The sequence below is a fragment of the Lycorma delicatula genome, chromosome 12 (assembly GCF_047948215.1).
Source record: "Lycorma delicatula isolate Av1 chromosome 12, ASM4794821v1, whole genome shotgun sequence".
NCBI classification, from domain to species: domain Eukaryota; kingdom Metazoa; phylum Arthropoda; class Insecta; order Hemiptera; family Fulgoridae; genus Lycorma; species Lycorma delicatula.
Genome location: NC_134466.1, coordinates 57,928,840 through 57,951,906, shown reverse-complemented (window position 1 = coordinate 57,951,906; position 23,067 = coordinate 57,928,840). Strand labels below are relative to the sequence as shown.

The 23,067-nt window shown below is 27.1% G+C and overlaps 1 protein-coding gene across 1 annotated transcript in view; it reads right to left on the bottom strand.

The window, feature by feature from the left end:
• LOC142333274 (transmembrane and coiled-coil domain-containing protein 4-like) overlaps positions 1-19,244 on the bottom strand; it is a 45,627-nt gene extending 26,383 nt beyond the window's left edge. The window contains exons 1-3 of the mRNA XM_075380285.1: positions 18,905-19,244; positions 14,814-14,980; positions 7,240-7,384 (exon numbers count right to left, since the gene is read on the bottom strand). Coding sequence (XP_075236400.1) covers positions 7,240-7,384; positions 14,814-14,980; positions 18,905-18,989 — 397 coding nt within the window. The 5' untranslated portion in view covers positions 18,990-19,244. The remainder of the gene's footprint in view (positions 1-7,239; positions 7,385-14,813; positions 14,981-18,904) is intronic.
• Positions 19,245-23,067: the final 3,823 nt, after the last annotated feature.

Here is a 23,067-nt window from a genome sequence, read left to right as displayed (position 1 = left end):
ATGATTAAGTGTAAATTTTATTATGACGTTTGGTCATCACTACTTTCAGCAACCTAGATATGTTATTGTAGGGTTTCAAACCAATAGATTAAATAAAGCTACAAAGCTACATTGGAATTTGATTCGTGCAATGTTAAAAATAACAAAGTATTTATAAATTCAAACTGTTATCCATACAAGGATTTAGAGGGAGATCGAATGTTGATGTACAAAATGTTTGTAGAGTGTAAACAATCTTATTATAAATTGACAGATTCACTATATACGTTTTCAGATTATAGAAACAAATATCCCTTGTACGTGATTGATTGTTCACGACAGGATGAATCGATAAAAATGGGCGTTATTGATATGAAAATTAATATTGAAGTTAAAGAGAATTTTAAACCAAATACAATCACATATTGTTTAATATATGAAAATGTAGTGGCTTACTCACCATTAAACGGCAAAGTAATTAAACAACCTTCATAAGTATAAATTTTAATTATTTGTTTATTTTTTTATTTTTTTGTGATACAGTTTGTGATTAGTGCGCGCTTTCATGGTGAAAATTTAACTAGAAAGAATCTTTTTTAATGTATTGAATTATTTTCTGAGGTTCTACCCCAACTCTTAATGTATTGATTTACAACTTTTAATGTATTTGATTTATTGAAGAAAACAGAGTCGTGTTTCTGTGCTTTTTGTAGTAGATAGACGACCTGAATTTCAACCCATCTGAGGATGAGCAAGTGGGGTTAAATCTAAACATGAGTTTCAACCCCAGTCTAAGGAGGAATTAGTGGGGCTGAATGTAAACATTCTATACTACTAAGATATTAATAATTAAAAAGTAGCTGCCATTTTTAAAACATAAAAACTTAGATTCATTTATTTCACAGAAAATAACTAGTAGAGGCGGTCAACCAACATAATTGGGTTGACACAGTGTTAGATGAGTAAAAATGTTGGCTAACCTTTGTTTTGTTTTTTAATTCTTTATTCAGAAATTAAATGAAGATATTATTAGATATTAACAACAATAATGAATTAAAGTTTAAAAATTATTTAAAACAATCTATAAATCTTATAAAGAATCTGTAAATTAGATTCTTTATTGAATAACAGAAAAGTAAAGAAACCTGAGGTTATTTGAACAGGCTAGGTTTAATCTATTTTTTTTTCCAGTCTCTTAACTTTGAATTGATCACAATTTTCTCTACAAACTCACCTTACTTAAATCATTTTAATTCCTCCTCTATTGACATTACAACACTTCTATTTTTCCACTCATAATTATAGTATACAACTTGCATATAAAAAAGCAACACAGTAGACAGTTTATAAAATAAACAAGTAAACAACAATAAAACGGGTAAACAACAAGAAAAAAGACACTAAACAGTTAATACAGCAAGATATTTTCATTTTAGGAATGAAATTTCTATGCTTACGTAAATATTACAAAGATTAATGAGTTCATAAAAAGAACAGTAAATACAGTTGTTTATAAAATGAACAGAACACAGCACATTTATAAACTAAATTGATTTTAATAAAGTAAGAATATAGAGTGCATGAAATATGTTGTTATATAATTTTATTACATCATTATCAAGAGGATTGGTTAAACCGGCAAATCGATTAAGCAGAAATCAGATAACAGGAACTCTTAACGAATATAAAATTGTAAGAGAATATTTCAATCTAATTGACTGAAATGAATTGAGGTACGAATTCCTATTTAAAAAGAAAAAAAGATAAAGGTAGATAGATATAAAAACAAACAGTTTTTGAACATATCTTTACAGAAACATTTCTGACCACTTTAATATCTAAAACTATTTCTAACAGTTACACAATAAATTCATGTTAACAATATCTTAAAGTATAAAAAAAATATAACAGAAGAATGAAATGTCAATATTGAAAACAATTTTTTTACAAACCAGTTCTCATAAATGAACCAGAATCAAACAACACTGGACTTGCTAACAATTATTTTAAACTATCATACATTATTTGGATTTAGCAGGTAATAATAACTGCAACAAATGCTATAATAAAAAATAAAATGAAGCACTTAAGAAGTACCTTCTTTGAAATAAATTTCAATTTAAAGATATAATAGATAAAACATAAAATGCTAAATAACAAAAAGCAGCCAATGTTGAGTATAGTAATTAATTCCAAATAAAATATCTAATATGGAAAAGATAAGCGTAGAAAAATAATAAAGTAGAAACATGCAATTACAAGAAAAATGTAGTAAGCGAAATATTTTTTTAAGAAATAAACTGGTTGTGTAATGAACAAACGAGCTGGTGTTAGCAAAGAGATAAAGAACAAAGACAGCAACAGTAAGATAAAGAGGAGAGTTATATGATTGGGGGAGAAACACAATTTTTTTATAATTAAACACAGTGCTGATAATGTTGTTCTGAAATAACAAAATTGTTGATCAGCATGTTGAAACACTTTTTAAAAATATTAAAAATTATTTACAACTTTCTTTTAAATTAATGAACTTATGCTTACAGAAGATTTTTTCAGGGTGAATTATTCAGCTCCTTTGTTGGTTGAATTTTTAATGATATCTACCTTTAAGTGGTAGGAAAACCCTCTTTAGTATGTGGTTGAATAATAATTTGATTTTTATTGCTTTTGTTTAATGTGTTTGTAAGTATCATACTACAGTATACATCTTTGCATGATAATAAATGTTCTAATTCTTTGATGATAAATCAACAAAAATTATTATATGCTACTACATGTATTCTTTGTATCTATACATTAATGTACAACATTCTACCAGATGTGATATCGTAATCAGATACAGTTTAATTTTTACATGTCTGTACCACAAACCACAAACTACCAAAACATTAAAATATACTCTTGTGAAGTTGATAACTTTCAAAATTATTAAAAAATCCACCCATTATAAAATCCATCCATTTTATTATACAGTAAACTAATAATAACTAGGAGTATCAACACCAGAGTAACAAAAATATTACATTGGGCAGATCGGTTACCCAGAAATACAAAAAATATATAAATGATAGAATCAACAGTTACAAATTTCTTCTCACTGAAACATGACATATATAAAATGTTAACATCAATATGAAGATTTTATACACAACAAAAATAAGCCAAGATCTCACATCAGCTTAAATATTATAAAATTTATGAAATATAATCAACGAAAAGAACAAATTAAATAACTAAATAAAACACAAATCAAATACACTATTTGATCACAAATTAACAAGTTTTCCTACCAATTTAAAATGATAACATTAAAAGCAATGTAACTGGTAACTGAACAATGAAATAACTATACTATATATTTAACTCTGAAAAGATCATTTGGAAATAAAATTTATTGCAATTTGAGTCTTTACTTAATAATAATTCTTAATGAGATAAAATAAAATTGTTATATATTCTCCATTCAAAAGGCTTATCACCAACATTAGTAAAGGCAACTAATTCTTTTTTTCCAACTTATTCCAAAGACAGTAAACTTTTTTTATATTACTTCAAATTACATAATCAAATATTATTTGACAATTGCCAATTAATTTATTTTTATTTACAAATTATCCAAAGTGTAAATGTATGTATGTTCTATTACAGAACACTTAAAACAGTTTTAGACACAAGGCGCATGTGAAAACCTTTACTTGACATCAAATAGAAAAATCAATGAAAATACTGAAATCTATCTATATTTTTCACTTTCCTACATAACCACCAAAATCGAATAAGTTTTTGTTCCAGAAGTAAAGCAAATTTATTTAAAACCTCTTGATGGAAGTTTCTGACCAATTCCCGACCAATTTATAAGAATTTTTTAATATTAGATTTAATTAGAATTTTTTAATATTTTTATTTATAAGGATTTCTGATCAATTTATAAGAATATTTGATTGCTCTCTGTCATTTCTGCATTGTTGACAAAATGCATTCATCTTAGGTGTGCCTTTAACCTTCTGAATATGATTAAATAAAAATCAAAAACGACAAGATCACTGTCCATGAGTAACGGTTTTACATCAGTACCATTTCAAAAGGTAGACTCTGATTTTTACAACATGCAGACAAATCGTCATGTTGAAAAAATGATTTTGCATGAGCTCGCCTAAATGCATGTTTTTGAATGCCTGACAAACATTTCTGATAGTTTCCTTATGATGATAAGCAATAATAGTCATTCCTTGATCTAAAAGGTCATGAAGAATAATATCTGCAAGAGTTATTGTCCAATATCATATAAGACCAGACTTTTGACACATGGCTCGTACAGAACATCGGCCATTAGTGATGTTTCACATCAATAAAAAACATTATTGATGTTTATGACATTTATACTAATATTTTGTATATTTTACAAGGATTTACTTCTCTGATCTACAAAAACTAGTTATATAATGCATCACTAATAGAATTTAAAGAAACAAGAAGCACTCATTTTAACATGAAAACTCTGGATAGAAAATTCATACAAGCCACTGCAGTGTTACCTGACACCAAAAAAAAAAAAAAAATTTCCTTCACAATTTGATTAAGAAAGCAAAAGCAATATTTACTGTGACAGATTTGAAATGGACATTATGTTTTTAAACATCATCATAAACAGATTAATACAAGATATCAGTACGGCAATACAATTTAGTCATTCAGCTAAACGACAAGTAGCAGAGCACAAATTGTTGAAATCCATAATTCTCTTATTTGTTGTAGTTATAAAAACCACTGTGTTAATGACAATATAGATCAAGATTGAATCAACAAGTTAAAAAGACACACAATGATTTCATTTATATTTCTATACAATTGAGATTTCTTCGTGTTATAACATCATTATCACAGACAGATCAGTATCAATTAATCAATGAAAAAATAACCTCCCCCCCCCACCGACACTACCAATCAACAGCACCCAAATAAAGTGGATAAAATGGAAACTGATTATATAAGTACTACGTCTCAAGAAGAGATTAAAGAATAAGTATTAATTATATGTTAAACCTCATCATTTTCAGAGGGACATAATCTATTTCATAAAAATCGATTAATTAATTAATTAGTTTTTTAGAAAGAGTCGATCCATTTTAAGGAAAAACCAAGATCATTTTTTGTTTGCAATTGGTACAAAAACCAAAGTCGTGAACTACCTAATATTCCAAACTGAATAATAATCCAAATTTTGAGAAAAAAACCAATAACATGCAAAAGTAAAATAAAATTCCATCAAACAGCTGCTAAAGACAAAACAATTATTTATATTTGTCAATTTTTTAAAAAAATCAAAGAATATATAACTTTAAAAATGAAAGAATACAAAAATGACCTATAATCTATCACAAAAAAAATTAATGACTTGATAAATACAACAAACAACAAATCTCCTAAATGAAAAATAATAATTAGTAACAATAATAAGAAAAACACATCAACACAAATAATAACATTCAATAAGCATGCAAAGATACATTCATGCATTTCATTTTATAAAAAAGCAAACTGTTCAGCATTCAGATTATTATAAGAGCAATATTTTTGCACATATAAAAACATAAAGAATGATAACACATTCTCAAATTGATTTAAAACTAAAAATTTTCCACAACAATAACAAAATAACATCTACCCAGGGAGATTCTTGCATTTACTAACAGTATTGTTTAAAATAGTGATTTGTTGGATTCAATTCTAATATTTTTACACTATTTATTATTTTCTATGAATTCCTTTACTTTTCTGATATTTTAAATTTACACAGTTAAAGCAGCAAACAATGAAATTATAATATTTAAATTACCATAATACTTCAGCCAACAGTTTGCTTTGGCACTTAAATGTTTAATCAATAAGCATTTATAACATCATAAATACATAAAAGCAATACCTGCTGCAAATCCTGGTTGCGTATGAGAACACTAATTAATTAAAATATATACAAAATATTATAATATTTTTATAAATTCATTACAAAATTTAACTGAAGTCTTTATCTGCAAAGATAATATTTATTTATTTTTGCTATTTTAAAATTTTATGAATATTAAAATTTATCTCAATGAATATTACAGGGCATTTTCTATTATGTATCATATTGCTATATTGCAGCAATTAACATGCCAAACATTATTTCTTTCCTTTTGTACATCAAACCATAAGAACATTAAAACTTCTAATAGTAATTCTAATTCCAATTGCTATTGTTGATGCAATGAGGAAAATATTAGTTGTTAATCGAAGTTTGTAAGATTTCTTACAAAGCTGGTAGATGGACGTTTCTATTATTTCATATATTTTTATTTATAGAATAACTTTTAATCATACTTTTACCAACATAATATTAAACTGTAAAAAAATAAAAGCTTTTTGATAGACAATACAGTCATTTAATTTTTTAAATATTATTATCGTATTAGTAATACAAATATACAAACTGAAACAGACAAGCCTACATAAATAAAACAATATTAATGTACCATAAATAACAATACTAAAGTGTGTTCAGTAACTTTTTCATTTAATGACATCTGAGCTGATTTAAATAAAACTTGAAAGGGAAATTTTATGTTAAATCTTTCCATCTTTGATGATTTTATTTTAAACAATACTAAAGATGTCTTAAAATAAGATCATAGCATGTAGTTCTTTTTATATTTTACTACAAAATATGGCTTTTCATTTCTTAAATACTCTTTCAGCTCATCTAATTTTTTAATTAATTCATCCCTTGTTACAATTTACCTCTACTATCTACACTTCCAGATTTCTCACTATTAATTTTTCACTTCTATAAAATCCTTCTATGAAATATGTAGGAAACAAGTGGGTAACTTTCAATTTTTTTTTAATTGGTCAAGCAACCGGCTTATGTTTTTTCGAGACATTTCAAACGTACTGACCTTAGTATGTATACTTGTGTCACAGTTAAAACACCTCTTCTATCTACCATGGTAAGATAAATGAGTCCATGGTCTTCCAAAGATAAAATAATGATAATTTATTTTAATGTGTGTAATTTGTAAATTTGACAGTAATAATGGAGTAATACTCCAAAAGCACTACAGTTTAGTGAGTGTTCATATTTTTTTATTTATACTGCATCAGATGGTGGATATAGTTTTTTTTTCAATAATATATATATATATATATATATATATATAATCAACCTGTTTTATTATGTATAATTAAATACAGATTACAACATATAAAAATATAAATAATTACCTTCTTCAACAGCTAATAAAACACAATCCTTTATTAATATTGATGGGTTATCTCTAATCGAAGGTTCTTCCATAATTAAGTCAATGTAGACTGCAGGTTCATGCAGTGTTTCACCAGATAAAATGCTGAACATCATTGACTCAACCTTACAAATAAGGGAAATCAGTAAATAATATTTATTTTTTAAAATAAATTACAGCTTAAATAAAAGGCAATAAAACCTCTTTCCATTACCTTAAACAACAGATAGTTTAACGTAACACTTTCTTATGCCTTGAAATATGAATCTTTAATAAAAAAAAAAATACTCCAAACAATTGATAATTTAAACAATGGAAAAGAGAGAATGTTATTCAAAATAATTTGAAATAAGAAACATTTCACTTTACTGTGTATACAAAAAAAGAATATAGTGTCGAGTTTTAGTTTGTTATACCTCTTGAATGAGGTTGATAGTGTTGATTTAAGACTAGAATCAAAAGGCAAAAAGACCAGCTTAGCTGTAGATTGATTCCCTGTCATTGTTGATAGTGCCACTAGCAAAAATTTCAACTCCTGGACAGAAACGCTTCTGTGTTTTGTAGTTTGTAAATGTGAATCTGTAGTATAGTTCAATGTGCTTTTTGTAAGAAATTTAATTACGGTCCTCTGAGTGACAATATCATTCATTGATGCATAATTAGTTTTATATGACTGGATGACTGTGCAAAGGGAAGATTTCCAGGACAATCAATGGTGTCTGAAGAAAATGTTGAATGTGTCAGAGTTCAGTATAGTTCTAAAAGATTTGCTACAAAGACCAGACACAAACTAGCAATGATGCTTACATATGCGTTGATAACATTTACTACTGTTATAGGCTTTGAAGCCTATTGACTGCGCTGTGTGTACTGACTTCGCAATCAAAATTTACAGCGTTAAGATGACAACTTTTTTGATCATAGTGTGTACTCAACACACTATCATCACTCAGATGATTTCAACATTTCATCTCAGTGTTAATATTAACACACATAATCTTCATGTCTGGGGATCAGAAAATCCCCGTGAACTCTTACAATGCTAGAGGGAAATATTTTCTATGAAATATTTTGACCACAAGTTTATAGACCTTTTTGCTTTTAAGCTTGCAACTCCCGTTAAGCAAGCTTAACGAGACATGACTCGTTCCTCAATTGCAAGATGGACTGCTAGATAATTTGACAACAATACTTTCCGTCTTCTCATTAGCATAACTTTGTAAGGATTGGTTGAATGATATTTTCTCTAACTACTGAAAAAGTTGGCATGGACACAATAGCAGTGGTTGTTTGCTGTGGTCTCCAAGGTCAACTCATTGAGCCTATGTGATTTTCCTTTTGGAATTTTGTAAAGGATCTTGAGTATGTACCTCCACTTACTTATCTACCTGATTTGAGTCACAGGATTGAAGCAGCTGTCAGTTCCATTACTTCACACATGCTGGTTAAAGTATGGGATAAACTCTCCTATTGAATGGATGTATGCCACCATGTAACAGGTGCTCACCAACACTTGTGAAAAATTGAAAGAGTTATTCTTTCATTTTATAAGTCAAAATTAAGAGATATTAAATAACTTTAAAAAATTAATATTCTTTTTTGTACACCCTGTATTAATGCAATTGAATCAAGATATAACAGTAGGCAAAGGTAATACAGTTAGTAATTTTGTAAACTGAGAAATTATTATTCCATTTTTTACTTAAAGCTATTGCAAAAATTTAACACAAATTTGATTTGTTTAATTTTATCAATTTCTGTGTAATATTTATGTGGATCAGTCATCTTAAAAATGAAAAAAGTAAAAAATATTTAAATAAAATTTGAGGAAAGATGGTTGTTTTGTTAGTTAATGTTAGTCAGTTAAGATAATGTAAATAAAATAAAAAAAAGTCAAGACAATGTAAACACAGTCTTGTAGTCAGAAGGTTGTATGCCATAAAATAATGATTTTCTTAAACACTTAAAGTTATAAAAATAAAATTCTGCTTTAATATTATGCCTACACTTTTCAATAATGTTTATAATAACAAGTGTATTTAAAAAAATAATTTTCATATGGTGAGTGGGAAGAAGAATATCTGTGGTTTGTGCTGATTCTACTGTTTACAATGGCTGCACTAAAAGGATAACAGTCAATAATTAAAATAAGACTTATCAATGTCACAAATAATTTTATTTGTCAATAAATTTAAATTCTGGGAAAACATGAAATTTATATAGAGAGGGACGAGTTATTAATACTACATTTAATCGGTACACCATTTGCAGATAAGATATATACCATAGTCATCACACATGTTATTTCTTTATTATCTAAAATCATTCTAGCCTACTCCACAGACTCAAAATACTCATTACAACTAACATACACGTTAAAGTTACAGTTTATATAACTTAACTTACTTTTAAAAATCTAAATTTCAGACATAACTATAATTTTAGTGAAATTCTCCTCGTGTAATATTTCTGACAAAGAATTTTCTAACATTTCTTATTTACTTTGTTTAATCTAAACATAGATTCATTTTCAGTAGACATATTTTATGAAGTACACATCAATAGCTTACTTATGATCATCCAAACACATTTGTTTAATTATTGTAATACTGACTAAAACGATTATTTTATTATTTAAAAATATAAACATGTAAAATGACAAAACAAACAAACTTTTATATTAAAACATTTCTAATACCTTATTTCCAAACTACTTCAGAAATATTTACAATCTTCTTCTTCAAAGAAAGCTGCTAAACAAATGAAAATGTTTTCAAAAAAATTATTAAAAGCATTTTATTATAAAATTTTGTTACAAAAGTTTACATTTTTTAATAATTTTCATCACGGACTGTTATGGACATAAACATAGCAAACTGCTTTATATTATATATTTATTTATTTACAAAACATAATTCAAAATTATAACGTAAGTACATATTCAACAGGAAAAAGTATAAATTAATTGTAAAAGGAAAACATAAAAATAATCTCTATTAATTTTTTAATTTAAAAAACACAGGCAATGATTTGCACAACTTTCCCGGCTATGCAATAGTTATGCAATTCATTTCTGAAAAAACTTAAGCTCTATTTCTATCTTTATGACAAAATAATTGCTATTTATTGAAAAACAATAGCCAAAATTATGATTCTTTTTTTCAAATTATTAAGTAAAAATATTTATTTACAATTTTATAATACATAGTTAAATAGGTAAATATAAATAAAGTTGATTATTTCTACACTTGTGGAGGACTTTTTGACAGTTGAATGGCACGACTATTATTTTGTGTTCTTGTTCTTTTCCAAACATATACAATAACTAAAAGTGTACAGCAAGTGCATATAGAATGATTTTTATTGATATGTCAATCAGTTGTACTCTACATGTATATTTCAATAACCAAAACTGTTAATATTATTACAATTTTGAAAATAGGTATTTAACATTTTGCAAATCTGGGGCTAATGCATCAAGAAGCTTTTTTAATGATTAAAATATTCACTAAAACTGATTATAAATACATTAAAATCAAAATTAAAAAGTTTTTTTTTTAATTTTAGAGCTCTCTATCAGGGGAGGGGTATTAATTTATTTTAATGGCTTTATTATTTAACAAAATATGTCTGAGCATTAAAAATTTGAGATTGTGGATACAATTTTTTTTCAATTTGGGGGCTCCCACACTCAAAGGAAACCATTCAGGTAAAATTAATTTTTAAGAGAATAATTTGTAAGTGGTAACAATAGATTTAAAAAACAAACTTTTGAAAACTGTTAGCCATAATTCTAAATAAATAATGTGGTAATTTTCTAGGAAGGGAGTGAAAATTTTTGGCTAATCTTTATTTTCAAGAAATACAAAAGAATAAAGGCTACCAAAAAATTAGGATTTTTATATTTTTAAATGCAACTTGTGAAATGAATTTACATTTAATTTTTTTTTGTTACCATGGACAATTGGAATGGGGTGGGCAAAAAATATTTAGTAGTTTGATGGCCTATCAATGTAGAAAATGTAAATGTGAAAATTTCCCATTAACTCCTTTTCTGAAGAAATATATAGTTAAGAAGAACATAGTCTTTTTTGGGGAGGGAATGAATACTAAATAAAATTTTTTTATAATTTGTGCTTGAAAAAACTTCAAATTTTGTAAGGAAAACTTTTTGCTTAAGTGCCCCAGTAAAGATTTGAAACTATAGTTTGGCCAAACACTGCTTACCCCTTTTTTCAACTTTTGTAAAAATTTAATACATTCTTTCTCCCCCCAAAGGTAGTACGTACCTGTCTACCAAGTTTGAAGAAAATTGATCAACAGGGTTCAGAATTATAGGATCTAATACAGACCAACATACATATATAGAAACACACAATATATATCTGACAAAAACATAGATTTTTTGGACTTGGGAACGTTGGAATAAAAATTTTCTTCACAGATTTACAATTTGTTTAAATCTATCTTTTTTTGTTAATTTTTTTATTCCTCCTTAAGACACAAAAGTTAAACAAAGGCCAATTTTTTTAGGATTTTTTTGACAGACCTGTATACTTTACCGGCCTTAGAGATAAACGCTTGCAATAACAGCTATAACCAGGAAAGTAAAAGCATTCTTATTTAACTGACAAGACAGTCTTTTTAATTTCTGGTTTAAAATTAAATCATTTAAAATCTTTCAGTAACTAAAAAAAATATATTCCTTCTGTTACATATACTAAAGAAAAATAACAAAAAGTTTTCAACTGTCATATTTTCATTTTTTATGTTAATGTTTTACTTTAAAACTGCTCTACAAATTTTCAATTTTTTAGTTCTCACTATTACTATTTACTAGTATTTTTTTACACATTCAATTCATGCACACAATTCAATTTAAAACTATTTTTCCACAAGACACAAAAAATAATCTACTCTGTTATAAGTAAAGCTGCTGCACCTTCGAATTTCAAAAGTTAGTTCAATTTCTTTGACGGAAGATAAAGCTGATAGAAATAATGTATAACACCAGAAAGTGACTATTAAAAAACTGACACACAATTAGCATAATGATAACCACAAAGCAACCCTAAAACTGTAACAAATGAGGAAGGCATACTAGAAATTTTATTAACTGTCGGAACAAAACCGAACACAAGGATGTCAGGGATGTCTTATCTTCCTATTTATTGCAGAGCCTGGATATCAGACCCTTGCTGCTGGGACTTTCTATTTATCTGGCAGGTCTTCAAAACTTTCTATTTATCTAATTCTTAATGACAGTTATACATTTATTTTTAGTGTTTTTAAGATGGATGGAATTTGGGATTGCGCATTCTGATCCTTTGCAGATCACGTTTATGAAAGGTATTTTAGCAAAATTATTCACTGGAAAATTAACAAGATATTTGCGTCCTTCTCCCAATGTGATCCTTCAGTTTGTTCACTGAAGGCCTGCTAATGCCTTTTAGTCTAGCAAGAACATGCCTGATGGATGGGAGTCCTAGTTTTGTGGAGGGTCCAGTGTACTTTAACAATCACTCCAAGCCTTTGAAATCAACAAGACTTTCTGTTAAACAAGACATTTGGTTAAAAAAATTTACTCCCAGAATAGATTTAATGTTGTGTACCCTGGTTAATAATAATAATAATAATCTTGTAGATGGTGACCATATTCTGTATTTATCAGCGTTATTATATGAAATGAAATGAAGAGGTTCTAACTCATTTTTATAGATTTCTGGACAAGGAAATGATGCTACGTCATCAGATAAAAAAAATACACATCCACAACCTTGCTTAGAACTCAACCCATAAAAAAACTGTCCTAAAACTCACCCAAATGGGATATCCTCCCAAGGAATGGTGGTAGTATGGTTTTGAATTTATAGTGACGAGAAAGAAGTTTATGGAAATGACTGTACATGTTGTTCCAGGGTAAAAATGGTTTTCTATAATTTTGTACTTGCTGCAAGTTTGTACTTCCAGTATCATAGTACTTGGCCACACTTAGCTTTCACAGTGATTGATTACTCTAATGAAGTCTAATGGAAAAACAATTGGTTGATAGGGTACCATAGAAATGTCACCGAGATCACCAAATCTCACAGCTGTTGACTTTTTTTCTTAAGTGGCACAAAAGGTGAAGTACATCATATAACTGATCATGCTCAGGGAGTTAAAAGAAGCCATTGCAATTGCTTTTGAAGAAATAAATTCGGGTCATAGGTTACATTAATCCATTTTCCCAAGAATTCCAATGACCTACAGCAAAAGTGCTAATGAAAGGGGAAAATACTATATAGGGCATATTAAGTTTCTCTGAATGGGTGCTTCAGTACCAACCAATATGTACATATTACTTTCTTTTTTTTTAAATCAGTTATGTTTACATAAATAATCAGTTCCTGATCAAATATCTGGATCTAAATGATAATCACAGTATGCCATCTTCTTTTACTTCAGCATCGCACCTAACCTATCATTTGTGCAATGCCTCTCCATAATATTAACATGGTCACTATTCTCACATATATGATTTACCAGTTGGGTATCTTACTTCAATTTGGATCGTTTCCATTTCTTAAGGAATCTCACATCTTCCACACTTCTCAAGTCTACAGTCCACAATAATATAATTTAAATAATTTTTTTTTCTTTTTTGTAATATTTAAAGCATTTCTAACACCGCAGTTCCTTATCCTATCTCTTCTTATTTTACCCAATGTTGAATCCAAAAACTTCTTTCTTGTAAACTCAGCACATTACTGTTTCCACCATCATTTTTGACTAATTTTCAAATATCATGATGTCTAATGATAAGTTTTTGGAAAAGTTCCCATCATCAGGTGTGTACCAATTTTTTTAAAACTATTATTCCTGTAAACTTTTGAAGTAAAGATCGATACATGAATTCTGTTAAGGAATTGAGAATATATATATATATATATTGTAATTCAAATACGTATGTATAAGCACAAAATATTCAAAATTAACAATTACTTAACAACTGCTAATACAAAAAAGCAGACAGCTTGTCTAATTCTATTTTTTTCAAATTACAGACTGAATACAGACAAAACCAGAACCAATATGAACACTTAACCAACTGTTTAAAAGCAACCACCAAATAGGGATTCCATAACAACTTTACCATCATTAATCTGAGCAATTATTACATATTTTCAAGTATTTGTTTTGTGTAAACTGTTATATTTATTATTAATTTTCTTTTATCTTATTATTTTAATTTAACTTCATCACCCCAAATTACACTAATAGACTACATATAAATCTATTAATATATACCACTGTATGATATGAATAAATGACTATAATCATATCTAACGATGGAAACGCAAAAACATGTTGTTAAACAACAAAGAAAGAAGTTGCAAGAAAGATATAAATCAAGTTATTTATAACATTTTCAATCACAACAAATTCTTTAAATTTCAATGATAAATATTATCGTAAAATAAATTTCACAACTCTGAATTAAATCTGTAAACAAACAAAAAATTGTACAATAATATACAAGAACACTGCATTACATTTAAGTTTGTGACTAACCTGTTGTGGTGAGTTGAGATGTTTCAGCAATCGCTTTAAACATTTTTCACTGAATTCCTTATCCCATTTATTATTATACAAAAAATGTAATTCAACAGAAAATAATGCTAAATATGAATATTGTCCAGCATCAGATAGTAACTCAACTATGTTAATATGTTTAGCAGCTATGTAAAAAAAAATTAATAATAAAAAAAATTAGCAAGAAAAATATAAACAACATAATTCTATAAGTTATTTATTCAAAAATTTAGAATACACAGTAAAACCCTATTTGACTAAATCAAACAGGAACCTTTAACTAGCTTCACATAAGAAATTATTTTATCAAAAATGAATAATGTTATCATGTTTTATTAATTCTAATAATATAATTAGAATTAATTATTTAATATTCTAATATTTTTATAATATTAATTTTAATATTAAGAATATATTTTTAAAAAAACTTCAAAAATTGAAGAGATCCTAAAACCTAACTTTTTTTTTCTCTATTTCATGTTTAGCCTCCAGGAATTACCATTCAGGTATTACTTCAGAGGATGAATGAAGATGATATATATGAGTATAAATGAAGTGTAGTCTTATACAGTCTCAGTTCGACCATTCCAAGATGTGTGATTAATTGAAACCCAACCAATAAAGAACACTGGTATCCAAAACCTAGTATTCAAATCTGTATAAAAGTAACTGCCTTTACTAGTACTTGAACGCTGGAACTATTTAAGATTGCTAACACTGTTCCTTTGTTTAAATCTGGGGGACCCTGAAAACCCAACAAATTACTGGCCTATTAGTCCACTAAATAACTTTTCTAAGGTACAGAAAAAATTAATTAAAACGAGCTTAATAAAATATTTAAAAAAATCTTAATACGATTCATAATAATCAATATGGTTTCTTGGCAAATAAATCCATAGAAGATGCTATATCACATGTCATAAATATCATATCTAACAATTTTTAAAATAACAAAAAAAAAACCCTTGCTGTGTTTCCAGATCTGACCAAAACTTTTGACATTATTCCATAACTAAAATTTTTGCAAAAATTGGAAAACTTGGGAATTCATGGCTGTCCCCTTAAATTATTTACCAGGTATCTGGAAGACAGATCTCAAGTTCTTACCCTTGACAACAACAAAACAAGTATTAAAAAGCTATCTTGTTATGGCTTACCTCAAGGAACTGTATTTTATGAACACATAGTAACACTTAATGCTAAAAAAAAATACATATTTGACATTTTCTCCAAATAGTAGAGGTCAACCAAAACACAAAAGAGGTTGACCTCAAAACACAAAACCGTTTTTTACCATTCGTGAAACATTATATAATCTACGACCTTCAAGCATTACTTTTGAAATATGTCATACTAATTTAAACGTTTGTAGAAGACAATTCACCTATATTTCTAACAAGTTAATAAAGTTCATCCCTAATCATTTCATACATGTTAGTCTTAATAAAAAAAGCATTAATCATATGATTAAATGGATTGTATGAACATCATCATTGACAGGCTCTTTTAAAGTACAGTTTTTTTTCATTAGATATTGTTTACAGTGAATTACTTTATAATTAAAGTAATTTAATTAACGGTAATATTGTTTACAGTATACTGTATTGACTTTCTGATGTATTGGCTATTTTGTTTTTTGTGTTATTGTATTTCTATGATTACATTTTTTATATTTTATTTTTATTATATATATATTTTTTTTAACTTAATAATTTTATTATATTATACTACACTATATTCTTAATGTGAATTTTTGTAACTCATACCTAAGCTCAGTGTTTACTTTGCAAGTATTATTATTTCCTGTATTCTAATAAAATGTGTATTTTCTACATATTTAAAAAGAGGAAATAAAATTGGATTGAACTGAATATAGTTTTAATTAGTTTGAATCCTTCAGTGTCTGGGCATATTAGTAATAGACTAGTAACAACAATTTTTCTATTTCCCTTTCCTAACTCATGATTCCAAGCCCCAAATTTATTTTTTATGATCTCAGCTATTATGGCATTTAACTAACAATGATTTATGTTCTTAACAAGGCTTTTTTTATTTCCTCACCATTATTAACTGCCTTTTAATGTTATATGTACAAACAAGAATGGTAACTTTGTATTTACGGCATATTCCATCATTTTTAACAATTCCAAATTTCATTATTAAATTCCATTTTTCATCTTTAACCAATAATGTCTTACCTGGTAGTATTTTAAAACAAGGCCCCAATTCCACCGACATTAAAAATATATTCTTTCCTACATGCCTCTCGCATCCTGAATATTGAAGGATGTGTAACAAAGAAAAATGCCAACAACAAAAACTAAATTGCTCCAGTAAATTTCCAAAGTTAAACAACATTAGATGGAGTTTCCTTAATGTTGTGAGCAAGTGTTAATTATTAGTAACAAATGACTATAACAGTCAATCCCAATTAAAATGTTTTTCTACTTTTACTTCATTGTGAAAATATTTATAGTTATATATTTTACAAATAACTGTTTTGGTGAATATACTTTAATTAAATTCTAATTTCTAATGGTTTCAATGAATTCTGCAATATTAATAATTCAGTCAACCTACTGCTCATTCATGTTATGTCTACTATTGAGATAGTTTTAATTAAAATTAAAGCAAACATAATTTTCTAATTCACGAATGATTGTAATCTTTCTCCTTTGGTAGAAATAATTTTATGTTCACTTGCCAGAGTTTAGAAAAAACATGAAACCATATATCACAATATGGAATAAGAAGTAATATATTAACAAGTATAATTCATTGTTTTATATATCTGAGACAATATGTTTGCTAAGAATGAAAACTAAATGGTGAATACCACATGGTGATGTACACTGCAATACAATGTTTAGTAGTTGCGTGCAGAGTTCACTCATAATAAGAGGAACAATGTTATTTTTAGACAAGATTTAATGAGTTATGGGCTGTTACATTACTAGACCTTCATTTCTAGTCTTCACAAAGAAAATTCTATTTGGCATGAGCAATAGAAATAAATGTGGTGAAATTAATGGTTTACTGAGTAGGTAAAGTAAGTTAAAGTACTTAATTTTAAGATGAGTAGGTCAGATTAAGTTTGATACACAAAGCAAAAAAATTTGTCTCTATTAAAGAAGTGCAACTATTTTGTCACGGATTCCATGAAGCACCATTACTTTATTTTTACGGGAGGAGAAGCTACTTATCAACTACTAAGGAGAAATTTATGAATATGTGGGGGTTTTACTTAAAACTTTTAAATCTTTGAAATAATGAATTTGATTTAACAAAATCATTCTTTTCTTTTTTTCAAGTGTGAGAGATGTAATTGCTATTTTTTAGAGTACCCCTAATATTTCTCAAAGTGTTATTTCATTAACACATTCACAATTAAATAGTAATAATGTATATTTTATGAAATAATGGTTTATTAAATTTTTTACATTTTCTTATTAAATAATATAAAATAGTTAACCTAAAATGATACATACATCAACAACCATAAAAATGACTTTCAAACATTAAATTGTTAGAATGCCTTGAGATTACTGACTCGTGAAATAGATCACATAATCTGCTAAGCTACGGGTCATTAACAAAATATAAAAGTATTTCTTATTTTACCGGCACACTAATATTTAAGCAACAAAAACACAATTACAAATTAACAAAAAATGTGTATTAGGAATAAATTAGATTTATACAGACAAAAATCAATAATAAAAAAACATACTCAACATTATAAATTCTACTAATTATGCATAAAATATAAATTGATGAAAACCATTAACAAGATCCATAATTGGATGAGGCATTACATGAATTGCCGACAATTCCAATCACAATACAAACCTTTTACAAGTAAAGTATATGCCTCTGTGACACATGTTTACCACACATTTTAAACATATTTATTAAAACAATATTTCTTTTATGTATTTGGCCACAACATAAATCGAACTTCGATGTTTGGTAAAATGAAATAGTTACACAATAGTTTTAAAAAATATATGTATATTAACAAAAAAAAAAAAGTAAGAAATATTACGATAAAAATTAGTAACATACGTTACCTTTAGCTTTTTCATTTTTCTTATCCATCTGATACGAAGAGAAAAGCAGGCTCATATCTAATTTATTTTTATCTTTTGATGACATTTTAATAAAAAACTATTCTCAATAAAAACAGTTGTTACTTAGAAAATAACCTTAATTCTCACAACCATAAGGTCACTTAAACTTAGTAAACGCACACACATTTCCTAATTGGAATATAGCATTTATATGATAGTACAATCATTATATTTCAACTACAGAAAAACATTTTCTTGGTTTCTGTTTCTTTGTTTAATGAAACTGAAAATAAAATCGAAAAAAACAAACACAAACTTCGAACAAAATAACCGAAACGTCACTACTAACTTGGAGGGGATCTTAACATAATCCTCTACATTTAAACGATAAGAAAATACTTTTGTCTCGATTTATAAAAATAATCGATTGCAGTTGTAGATAGATGAAACTTCGCTCATTAGGAATTTTAAAGTTATAACTGGCAATTTAATCATAATTTAAATATATATATATATATATATATATATATATATATATATATATATATATATCGTAAACAGCTTTCATCATTATAAAAAAAAAAAAATACTTGGCTTATGCTAATAATTTATCAATAAAACATGTTCTTGGAGATAAATGTTTGTTTTATAGCCTATTCTTACAACGATATGATAATTACTATTAAAATATATGAATTAAATACAAATTTAAATACGGCATTTTAGAGTTGAAAAGTAGTTGAAGAGTTACGGAAAATGATGTAATCATAATTAATCACATTTAACGGGATTCCCGTCAACTGTCTATTATTTTCCATTTGTCATTTCATTAATCTCATTTGTTCAAGTTAAAATTTTAAGTATGCCGTAGTCGTAAAGCAAATATATTGTTATTAAAGTTACTAATAGTTGTAAGTTTATTAACAATAATTGTATAACAAAATTTATTTAAAGCTTCTAATACTATTTTCTACAATTTTTATTATTAAAAAAATAGGTATATACTACTTATCTATTATCAAAGTATTTAACATAAATGTGGTTATTGTAAATTTTTAATATTTTTTTTGTATCATAAACTCATAATATTTTGCATATGAGGTCAGCCATTTAATTACAGATTTTTTTTTACAAATCTACATAAGTAAATTCTTTATAAATAACTAACACATCAATTTAATTGAAGATAGAAATAAATTATGATTTTTTTTCTAATCATTCTGCATGACTAGAAGAGATTTAATTCTGGAAATAACAATATATTGCATCTTCTTTTAAGCCACTAGTGTAATATCTGAATTGTCTAACTGGGGCCAACAAGAACCAGATTCTACCCCGGTAGAATCACTCTTTTATAATGTAGAAGTTCTGCATTTCTTGAGATAAATTTCTTGTTAAGATCTGTGTCCATTTCATGATTATGCAACTTCCATTCTATCCAGTCTTATTTTTAAACCCTTCTCTAATTCTTCTTGATTTCTTTATTAAAATATTTGTTGTATAAAAAACTAGCAATATGTTATAGAACTCTTGAAGTACTATTTATTTACAATAAACATCTGTACATATTGAGATTTCTTAATAAGTTTTTTTTTTTTTTACTTAACAGGGGTAAAATTAAAAGTATTTACAATGAAATACCAATTTTCTGGGATTTATTTTGTTTTTCTGAGGAAGGTGCATTATTTTTTCCAAAAATTTATTAACTGAAAAGCTTCATTTTAAAGTATTTAAATACTGTGAAGAAGAATTAATGTTACTTTAATGTATAGTCTTGTAGCTAAGTTTGTAGGTGCTTGAAGAAGAATGTACCCAAAATTACCATATGGAAAGAACCTAAAAATTTTAATTTTATCTTCATTGTTCTTATGAATCCTTTAAAGATAAATACATTTGTGTAAATTTATATTGTCAACTGCAACAGTTTAATTATAGCCTAATTTGTAGTGCCAATTCTCTTTTAAACTGTTCAAATTATTGAGCATGTTATTTTTGGATTATTTTTTTATTTTTTCTTGGGAGAGATGCAGATAATTATGATGGCTGCTGTTTTAAGTAAAACATGAGATAAACATAATTTCTTAACTTTGGTCTCTCTTACAAAATCAATGTTGTTCCACTAGGTTATGATTGAATTTTCTATAATTGCATTGGTTGAAATATTCGTCACAAAGTTTTCCTTGTGATTTGCATAAACCTATTTTTTTTTATTATTATATAAATAATTCTTGTTATTTTTCAGATAGCAATTCAGCTGGGATATAATGCTCGGATGTTATCATTTATTAAAAGTAAAACTACTGAAAATATTAAACTATGTGATAATACCATAGTATCTAATGATGGTAAATTAGACAGATATAAAAGCAATTATGCAATTAGAATTTTTGAAATGCATTGAAAAATATTGAAGATATTAATTATAATCAAAGGAAAACTAATGAACTTAACAAAGGACACCAGACAAAAAAAAAATAACAAATCAACTTCATTTAAATTATCATCTACTTGTTGGGTGAAAATGACAACTTCTGTTATGTCATCATGTGGTCTGCAATCAACCCCTTAAGTTATTTAGATACAGTGTGCATTTCTATGAGGCATAAAAAAATCATCATGAATCACATTTTCACTAGCAACTACCCTTGTAAACAGTCGGTGATATCTAATAACCCATGCAGTAATCAAACACTTCATTCAGATCTGATAATTATAAAGCATAACTAACAACAGAAATATTCTACACTTTAGAAGTTTTTTTCTGAATGGAATGTATTCTTTATCATTTGAATCGATCAACTTTGTGAACATCACCAGTTGAATGTTGATTATCCTCTAAGTAAATACAGATTTGAAATAAAAAAATAGCAGTCACAGAAATTAACTATTCCTTTGACAATTGATTTTTAAAATCAGATAAATAGAATAAGATATGCTAACTTTTTTTTATTAAAATAAAACAATTCAATTTAAATGTACACTATTTTTAATAAAATGTCAAATGATTAACAGCATTAAATAAAATACTTAAATTAAAAAAAACTAAGCATTTTTAAAATTTTGTTGTATATTTTTAGCGGTTAACCAGTCAAGATAATAAATGTTGATGATTTGCTCCTTCATTAATTGATCCATGCCTGAGAAAAATTAATTGAATAATTTGGATTTTAAATAAAATAAATCTTTGTACACTTCATAAATAATTTGAAAGTTATATTTATGATAATTTAGCTGTTATTGTTTTATTCAATATACTCATAATAATTTAAAGAAAAAATGAAACCAGAAAATGCTCGTGTCCTCTAAAATGCGTATTAGATTTAACAAGTGAGCAATAATAGCATGCCAACATCCTTTCCCAGTTGTGCTTGTTTGTGCCCTATGGTATCCATGTACCATCCAGATTATATAGAAAGGAAATCATCTTATTTGAAAAGAAAAGAAAAAACTCACAGAAAGAACAGTTGCACTTGTCTTTCATTCTTAAAAAAATATGTATGTAAGCATATTCTGAGTTACTTACGTCGAATCCTCTTTTACCCAGCAGGCGTCGAGGACAAAGAACTCTCCACATCTGTCTATCCTTCACCAGCTGTTTTATCTTATTAAAATCTCCACCTCTTGCTTGAACCAATGTATGTACATCCCTCCATGAATTCCTTGGTCTTCCTCTGGGCCGTCCACACCTGCTTAGGCAATCTATCTTCATCTATTCTTATTAAGTGTCCCAGCCACATAAGTTGTTGCGATCCCACATTCTCAATAGTGGGCATTACCTATAGCACATTCCTTATAGTTATTCTGCAGTCAGTACCGTCTTGTCTTTGCCAGGATCCTTCTTAAAACTTCATTTCCAGTGCCTGGATTATGCTTTTGTGCTTCATATTGAGTTATTATATGTTTAATAAGTAAATCCAACAGTGGGCAAAAATTGTGAAAATCAGAAAGAAAACAATATCTTACTGACCATCTAAAACAAATAAAGTGCTTGTAAGTACTCTTTTCTGCTCCCCATCCACAAAATCGCCTCCCAAGAAATCTTTTTGATTTGTCTATGTTTAACGGAAGAGAAAAAAAAAATTCTAGTAAAAAATGTACAATCAATAAAAAAAGTTACCTAAAATTTCTTTGTTGGTGTGTGGGGTGAATTATGATGAAATTAT